Here is a 9770-nt window from a genome sequence, read left to right on the forward strand (position 1 = left end):
AGGCTGCTTCTACTCATGGCAGTAGGTTGAAGGGTAGCTGGCATATGCAGAGATCACATGGCAAGACAGGAAGCAAAAGAGGGCAATGGGGAGGTGCCAGGCTCTTTTTAACAACCAGCTCTCATGGGAACTAATAGAGAGAACTCACTGTCTCAATGAGGGGACCAAGCCATTATGAGAGCTCTGCCCCCATGACTCAAACACTGCCCACCTCTAATATGGGGGACATGAGATTTTAGGTGGACAAACATCAAAACTCCAGCAGTGGTGATGGTTGCACAACAATGTGAGTATATTTAATGTCACTGAATCATACATTTAAAAATGATTAAGGTGGGGGTGGCTCACACCTGTAATCCCAGCACGTGGGGAGGCTGAGGCAAGAGGACTGCTTCAGGCCAGGGAATCGGAGATCAGCGTGGGCAATATAGAAAGATCCTGTCTCTACAAAAAAATGTTTTCAACTTGTTTAACGGTTAAAATGGTAATTTTATGCTATGAATATTTTACTACAATTAAAAAAAAAAAAAAGTGCTGTTCTGATCAAAGTAAAAGTGATAGGCTGGAAGACACCCAGTGATACAAATGTCTAGCTGGACCAATTCTGGGTAACAGATTGACAGCTAAACTCAGAAACATTTCACTTTACCTGGCTTATGCCAACCAATCCCTTAAGCCCAATCACCTACCCAAACAGCTTTACCTAATGATTTCTGTGCCTTGACATATGGCCTAATATACTCATCACCTGCCATCAAGATTATCTTCCCAAAGCACAAACCAAATGGCCACTGCCCTCCTCAAACAACCCTCAGTAGTGCCCCAGCCTGAAGAATAGCTGTCAGATTCCCCAGCAAAGCAGTCAAAGTCCTTCCCAGTCTCGCCCCCAACAGACCCTTAGCCTCACTCCCCACTCTCTCCACAAACCTGAGACCCTCCAGCCACCCTGGAGGACCCCTCGCCGAGATATTGCTTCTATCTCTATGCCACAAGTGGCAAATCAGTGGCCTGGGGTCTGGATACAGCCTGCAGGTGTTTTGTTTGGCCTGGGTGGTGTTTTTAAAAAAGCTTCCATATAAAAACCTGTACTTCTGACTGTATGTCTACATAGGATCCACAGTTCCATATAACGTACACCCAGGACAGAATGTACTCCACCACCCCCACCACTCCCAATTTCCAACACCAAGGCACTCCTGCTCATGTGCACCACCACCTGCCTGCCTGAGTTTGTGTTGCCTGCTCTGCACTTTCCTCATGTCATTCCCTCCATTTAGAAGGCCCCTGGCCCTATCCCGCACTCATCCTGATGGAATGCTCTACAGGCTCAGTGGACCTCTCGGGGATACCCCAGGGAGGGGTTGCCAGGCACTCAGCCTGAGGACCTTCACTCTCTCTTCAACATCAGAGGTTGGTTTTTACGTTTCTTCCCATGCCCCTCAGTTAGCACCTAATATTAAATGCCTTGTCCTACTAGTTCTCGTTATATATACGCTGCGGATAAACCCAAAGGCTTTGCCCTCTTGGTCTCCCAGTATCCTTCTGGAAAAACATGTTGCTGCTGATGATGATGAGATAAGCTGCCAATCTAGAACAATATTCTTCCTCCTCCATATATTGCCTTTCCCTTATGAGCAATATCCAGCATATTTTCTCCAGATTCACATCTGAATTATTAGCTTATGAACTGTAGGACAGTTACAGAAAGGGAACTGCAGGAAAGTAGCATCAAACAAGGATGCAGCAATTCCAATAATTCCTTAAGCTCCTAGAAGACTTCTCTAATACAGTCTTTTAACCAACCCCCAACCCTAATCCTCCCATCAGCACAGAACCCTACGACATTGGCCTGGGAGAAGGCTTGGCCCAGCTGGCCTCAGAGGTCAGAAGTACTGAAAAGGAAGACTGTCAGCCCAGGAGAGAGAGGATCCAGGACTTGCCTGGGTTGTGAAGTCCTCAGAATTGTAAGTGCTCACGTACTGTTGGGAAAGAAAAACAGAATTTGGGGGAGAAATGGTAGGCTGGGGCCTGAGGAAGGCCACTCCAAACTTTGCAGGAGGGCTCACCTGGCTTTGTGTAGCAGGAAAAAAAACAAGCAGAGACGAGGCTCCAAGAAATCATCTATCTCTATCTATGCCTGGAGGTACATGTGAACACTCCCTGAGGTACTGCCACCTTCTCTCTCTTTCCAACAAACTGTGTGCCCTAGCTGAGCATAATAAGAAAGGAAGTTCTGATATAGGCACTGTCTGATACAGGCACAGGAAGGAGGAAATATTTTGTGTGGTATGTATGTGATATCTCTGTTGTCACAGAGCTTCAATTTCAAAAACCTCAAAGGAGTTGTGGCCAGTTTTAGATACTCAGGGACTACACTGGTTGAGCAGGAAAGATGAGGACTCAGGTTACCAAGCCCATTCGACCCACTGGGCTTAGCTACTGCACTCATGTGATTCTGCAAATGAAGAAAAACCCTGATGTCTGCCCCAGCGTGGAAAAAAGGACAAACGTGGCGACCCGATGACCCAGTCCCAAATCTGGCTTTGCATCAGAATCATCAAAACTCAGTTTGGGGAGTTAGCTAATACCCACTAATACACTCCATCTTCACAGATTCTGATTCAGTAGGTTTAAAATAAGAGCCTGGAATCACAAGCAGTTTTTAACAACAACAACAACAAAAAAACCATAAGGACGCCCAGGCATCAAGAAGAAGCAGGCAACAGGGGACTGCACAGCCATGAATGGGAAGTAGCATGAGACACAGAAGCCCCTGATCTGATGAGTGCCCTCTCTCCAAGGTGTTAATGTGGGTGTGGGGGAGGCTACTAATAATCAACTAGTGAAATGGCCGCTAGCCGACCAACTCAGGTGAAAATAAGTGGAAAAACTAACAAAGCAATCCACAAGTACAGCAAAACTAATTTGTGACTACATTTAGTTACATGATGGGAGAGTGTGCCCTCTAAAAATCTGTCTATACTTTTAAAACTTCTTGTTTGGGTTTTGTTTTTCCTTTAGTTAGTAGTAACGCTGCCTTTAAAATATCTATCTTAGCCAAACCGTAAGAAAAAGAATTGGGCATACGTAAGCCAAGTCCAGGTTTTGATGATTAACCTCTGTCATATTTATACGACCATTTCAACCTAGCCACTTTTGCATACTTTATACTCACAAAAGTTTTGACACACTTCATACTCACAAAAGTTTTAGAGAGTAAAATTCCCAGTTTACAGGCAAGAAAATTGAGGCACGCAAATTTGTATTGATTTGATTTTTACTGTAACATAATCACACGGGGATATACATGACAAATGTGACATCTAATAATCCATAAGTAATCTATAATAAGGACGGAATTCCCCTAATTTCTAAAATGCAGAAAGAGAATTCAAAGTAGAAACTCTCCTACTTGGTTAAGAAATAGATGGTCTAATCGTGGAAATACTTTAATGGACCAGGGTCCAGGCTGGTTGAGTAGGAAAGATCAAAGGGTACCTGGGGAGCAGGCAAGAGTAAAGAAAGTATAGAATGTAATCCACATTATAGGAGAGATGTAATCCACATTACACTGAATTAATAACTTACAAAAGATTCAAGTAACATAAAATAATTTCATGCAAATCCTACTAATTTACAATTTGACAATTTGAAATGCTATTTTCCCCTTAATAAATTCATTTAAACACTTCCGTAAACACTTAGTACCTAGAAAGCACTAGCCCTGTGGAAGATACAGACATGAGTAAGTTCTTGTTCTTATTCTTGAGGACTCAGCAATCTCTAGGAGAGATAAGACAAATACACAAACAACCAGACTTCAAGCAGAATGTTATTCATAAGAAAGATATGGACAAACACTGTTGGGCATCTGTGATTATGAAGGTCAACTATAAATCGTTTTGGAGCTAAGTAAAACTGCTGGTTAGAAGATTTCCAGGCAGAATGCAGGGTATTCGTTTTTCTGTAAACTATAAAATATATATGTAGTTACTTTTGACAACTACCTTTACCATATTAGGCAAAAGCAAGGATTTCCCAAAGACTTATAAAAAAAATTTTCATTCATATCTAAAAAGTGTTCCTGTTTTAGATCCTCTGAGCTGTTTTATATCACAATAACTCAGTGCAGATGTCACTATTTTGGTTCTTCTGAAAATGAAGGGGGAGGGGAGCAATCATCAAAGAAACAACAATACTCAGGAAAGATAATGTGGAGACGTTTAGTTTTGTGTTGCTAATTCTGGAGATTACTGGCATTCATGATACATGATACCAAGAAAAAAAATTATGTCAAGTTTTCTAAAAAGTTCAATAGAACAGTTTATTTTCTCCATTTTTTTTTTTTTTTTTCTTTTTGAGATGGAGTCTCCCTCTTGTCACCCAGGCTGAATGAAGTGCAAAGGCACCATCTCGGCTCACTGCAATCTCGGCCCTCCGCCTCCCAGGTTCAAGTGATTCTCCTGCCTCAGCCTGCCGAGTAGCTGGGATTACAGGCGCCCACCACCATGCCTGGCTAATTTTTTTGTATTTTTAGTAGCGACAGAGTTTCACCATGTTGGCCAGTCTGGTCTCGAACTCCTGACCTCAGGTGATCCACCCACCTTGGCTTCCCAAAGTGCTGGGATTACAGGCATGAGCCACCGCACCACACCCAGCCCAGCCCAATTTTCTCCATTTTTATACACTTTTAGCTTTTAAAAAAATGATATAATAAAGCCCTACTGCCGCCATCAGATTTCAATGGCTTCCTACTGTGAAATGCAAAAAAAAAAAAAAAAAAAACAGAGAAAAGCTTAACTATGTTTAATCTATAAAAGATAAGATTAGGTACAACTACTTACTAGCCTTCTTTAAAAAAAAAAAAGAACTTAACAATCTGTGAATGTTTGTTTCTTTCGGCCATTTACAATAGACTGCTGGGGGGGATGTTTTGTTTTTTTTGTTTGTTTTTGAAACAGGGTCTTGGGTCTTGCTCTGTTGCCCAGGCTGGAGTGCAGTGACACGATCATGGCTCACTGCTACCTCGACCTCCTTGACTCAAACAATCCTCCCACCTCAGCCTCCCAAGTAGCTGGGACTACTGCCTCGCTACTTTTTGTAATTTTTGTAGAGACAGGATTTTGCTATGTTGCCCAGGCTTGTCTCGAACTCCTGGGCTCGAACAATCGCCCCACTTCGGCCTCCCAGAGTGTTGGGATTACAGGGATGGGCCATTGTGCCTGGCCCACCACTGGTCTTTTTAAGAAAGATACACCGTTGGAAAGGAGAATGCCCACTCCAACTATATATTGGCTGTTAAAGCATCAAAGGTGGAATGATGGCTTGAGGGAAAATCATTAAAATGAAAAGGGCTAATTTTACTTTATAAACTAAAAATAACAATTTAGATTGAGGTTCCTACATATATTTTAAAAAGGCAGGGTATTCTAGTGAAAAGTCATGAGCTTTGGAAACAGAGGACTGGAGATTTATATTATAGATATAAGCCTGAGCACGTTACTCAAATTGCCTGAATTTCAATTTGCTTATTAGTAAAAGTCAATCATTTAGCACATATTTATTAAGTACCAAGCAATATTCTAGGTGTTGGACATACAACAGTGAATAAATCCTTGTCATGATGTTCCAAGCTCTGTGGTGAGAGGTACACAGCAATATACAGGGGGAAAAAATAACAAATTTTAAAATACAATATGTCAAACGGTGATGCACATTATAGAGAAAAATAATGCAGGAAGGTTTCAAAGCACGGTCAGGGAAGGTCGCAATGAAAAAGAACACTCGGACAAAGACATGAAGGAAATGAGGAATTAAGCCTGTAAACGTCAGCGTTCCTAAAAAAGGAACAGCATGAGCAAAGGCCCTGAGATAGGAACCTGCCTGGCTTTTTGAAGAATAAGAAAGCCAGTATAGCTGATGCAGAATCACAGAAGGGTAGTTGGAAAAACGAGGTCAAGAAAAGGTGGCTAGAGGCAGCTGGGTCAAGGTCCTGTGGGGCAACCAGGCTACTGTAATGACTGTGGCTTTTCCTCTGAATAAGATTAGAAGCCACTAGAAAGTCTGGAACATCAGAGGTGTTTCACCTATGTATAAGAATAAACATTTACCTCACAGAATTCTTTTAGGAAGACCAAATGCAATATGGAAGGGTTTTAAAACTAGAAAATAATGTACAAATGTGAAACATGATTATATCCCTAACTTTATATACGTCATTTTTACATCCGACAACTTTGTCAAATTCTTCTTCGGCACTGAACAGTGGTAAGTATTTCACAGGTTTTTTTCAAAGGAAGAAAAAACACTGGTTTTTCTAAGGCAACTCTCTCCATTTCTATTACACTATATCTAAGAACATATGAAACTCAGTTTTTTGCTTTTAAATCAAACCATGAAACGAACATTTCAACATGAAATAAAGATGCACAATGTGAAAAACAATCTCGTCCTTATTTAAACGAGCAATGGCAGTCATGAAATGATACGTTCTTATTGAGTGTTTTCCTTTTAACTGCTAGAATGGAAATGGGAGGCTCTAGTGTTAGATAAGAGATTTTGTTATCTTGTTATCACAAGGACCAGCCAAACCAAATTTCAGCCTAGTCAAATGTCTCAATTATTGGCATATGTAAAACATATACAGAGCAAATTTTCACTATGAACTAAAAACAAATGAAGTTATGTTGAAAACAGTAAAAATTATTGAACTAGGTAAATGTCTTACGATACTAAACAGCCCGAGTCACTGTTTAGAGACAATCACTGCTAACAGCCCTGTTAACTAGTGAGGAAAAACAGTATCCAACTGAAATAACACTGGAAAAGGAAACTTAGGTTACCTCCCCCAAGTTCTAGCCTCCCTTTTGGTCTGCTTCTCTTTTTTGTCTTTTTTATTTTACTTCGTCATTTCATAAAACGTGGGATTACCACTACCGCTATATGAAAATAATTCGTATTCCCATCACTAATTTCTACGCTAAACTCCAGTGCCACATTGCCAGTTGTTGACTGAATACTGCCAGCAACAAATAATTCCATTTAATTTTTACTGAGCCCAATAGTTCTAAGCACTCTAACTTTGTGTATAAACGCTCTCCATCTTAAACCACACTCTGAGGACGGTCCTATTATTATCCCCATCTTACCCTAGAAAGTTAAATCAGTAGCTCAAAGTAACACATTGAGTAAGAAAAGGAACTAGCACTTGGACCCCAGGCATTTTTGCTCCAGAACCGATGCTGCACCGCAACAGTGCTCCAGTTCTGTACCTAAATCCGATACAAAACAAAACTCATCGTCTACTCTCTCCTAGTTCTTACTGTCCTACTTCAAGTGGAAAGCAACGTAAATTTCAGTCACCTGGCCTCTCTTCCGCCTCCCACCGGCAGTCAGTCCCTGGGGTAGCCTGGCCTGCCTTCATGCCAAAATTTCACAGGGCAAAGGGCACAGGGATGGGGCCCGAGGAAAGGCCGCCTCCCGAAGGCGGGGGTGTGTCAGTGCGCTTTCCCCAGGTGCCCTCCTGGGGTTGGCATCCTCTCTGCTCTCCGAAAGCAACTTTCGCCGTCCCAACCCGCCCTGCCGCGGGCCTGCGTTGCCCTCTTCCAGCAGCTCCGCACCTCCACCCACTCCACTCCACCCTCCCCAAACAGCCCACCCTAGTCTCCATATCCCTGTGCCCTCAACTACCAACTGCACCCTTTACCTGCTCCTCTGCTTCCGCCATGGCGCGACCGGAGAATCACATGACAGACCCGGAAATGAGAGGAATCAGACCCTGGGCCCGGGGCCTTCTGGGAAATGTAGTTTTAGCTTCATCTGAGCCTGGAAATCTCTTCTAGGGGACGGACCTCTTGGGGCTCATTTCTGCTGCCAAGTCTCCAAACTCAATGGAGTTCTGCTTTGAAGAATCTGAATATAACCATTGCTAATACTATAGCTTATTTTATTGTTGTTCTTGTTTCTGTAGTTATTCTAGTGTTTATTAAGGACTTACTATGTCACGCCCTGGGTTTATAGCTTTGCATAAATTATCTCATTTAATCCTCGCAGCAATTCCTACTATCATCACCATTTACAGGGGGGAATACCGTAGCTCAGAGGTCATGCAGCTATTAAGAAGCAGAACTAGTAACAGAATTCAGCCTTGTCTGATGCCAAAGTCTCTGTGATTGCCAAACGCCGCTTACTCTAAAAGTGTTCTTGTCCTTTTTTTCTCTCTCTCTCTTTAAGTACATTCAGTGAATATAAAGCAGTCTTTGCAGTGGAGAGCCAGAGAAAATTTATGCACCAACAAATAATATTATTATTTTTGCTTCCTACTTTAAGTTGTCTTCTCCTGTCATATGAACATCGATTTTAAAAAGAATCTCTGTTGTTTAATAAATTAATTGTTAAACTTTTGTTGAGGATATTCAATAGGTAAATGTTCAAGTGGAGACACAATATGAAGTTGTCTTTGGTCAGATCTGCACAACCACTGTATTAATTCCAGCTTTCAGAATGACTGATTCTCTCTCCATGTTTCTGAACATTATGAATTCTGCTTCTTAATCCTCAGGAATCTGCAGCACCTTATCCAAAGACAGACATTTAAAAATTTCCGTTCACTGGAGTAGCTGGTGACCAGTAGAGGGTATCGCAAATGGCAGCATGTGGTGGTTGCCTCAGTACATTTTTGACTCCCTGTGCCTCATTGAGTCTGACCCAGTAGGAAGTCATGGACTCAGTACTCTGTCTGTAGCTTGCTCAACCCATGATTCCTCAATGGCCCAGAAGCCAAGATGACATCATCTCTGAGACACCTGTCTTCTCCCCAGGGCCTAAACAGCCTTACCTCCATCTTCTTCCTCCAAGCCTTGCTGGGGTTCCTCTTCCAGTGGGCTAATCACTCAGCCGACAGGATAGACCACCCTGGGGCATTTAAATGTCTATAAGCAACCAGATGTAGTGGCTTTCACCTGTATTCCCAGCATTTGGGGAGGCCAAGGCAGTCAGATTTCATGAGCTCAAGAGTTTGAGACCATCCTGGACAACATGGCAAAACACTGTTTCTACAAAAAATACCAAAAATTAGTTGGGCATAATGATGTGTGCCTGTAGTTCCAGCTACTGAGGAGGCTGAGGTGGGGGTTAAGGCTGCAGTGAGCCTTGATGGTGCCACTGCACTCCAGCCTGGGCAACGGAGTGAGACCCTATCTGAAAAAAAAAAAAAAGAAAAAAGAAATCCATAAGCAATCACCCAATGTCCTAAGTATAAACCTAGGGCAAGTATAAACCTAACCCAAGAGTTTCTGAAATATCTTGCAAAGCAGTCCAGGGTCAAACATTGCTCATGGTGAACTCCAGATCCCAGAAAGACTTTAATACAGACCAAAGAGACTGTGGAAGCTCTCAGTCCAGTATCCACGGGAAAGAGAGATAAAATGAGATCTTCTACTTTTCTGACTTTCCTCACAAACTCTAATTTTCTCTTTCCCATTATGAGTGACAGCCACCCATAAACCTCTAGGACTACAGCCTCTTCAACTTGGCAATCTCCTCTTCTATGGTGAACAGATGAGATTGGGATGAAGAAGGCAAACAGGATTATTGCCACTGTCTTACCCACAAGGGCATTTTTGTTTTATGGTTCCATTTTATTTCAGTGAGAAGTCAAGCCGCCCAAGCAAGCAAAGCTGAAGGCCGTTCACTCTGGGCCTTCCTGGCCTTTCTACTTTTCTGGAATGAGAATGTTTATTCTCTTTCTCTTTCTCAAAAAGGGTGTTATG

General features: G+C 42.3%; 1 protein-coding gene across 2 annotated transcripts in view; it reads right to left on the reverse strand.

Moving 5' to 3' along the window:
- VPS41 (VPS41 subunit of HOPS complex) overlaps positions 1–7770 on the reverse strand; it is a 189459-nt gene extending 181689 nt beyond the window's left edge. For both annotated transcript variants that reach the window (XM_033193706.1, XM_033193708.1), the window contains exon 1: positions 7706–7770. In XM_033193706.1, coding sequence (XP_033049597.1) covers positions 7706–7726 — 21 coding nt within the window. In that variant the 5' untranslated portion in view covers positions 7727–7770. The remainder of the gene's footprint in view (positions 1–7705) is intronic.
- Positions 7771–9770: the final 2000 nt, after the last annotated feature.

This window comes from Trachypithecus francoisi, unplaced genomic scaffold (genome assembly GCF_009764315.1).
Source record: "Trachypithecus francoisi isolate TF-2019V2 unplaced genomic scaffold, Tfra_2.0 Lachesis_group4, whole genome shotgun sequence".
NCBI lineage: Eukaryota > Metazoa > Chordata > Mammalia > Primates > Cercopithecidae > Trachypithecus > Trachypithecus francoisi.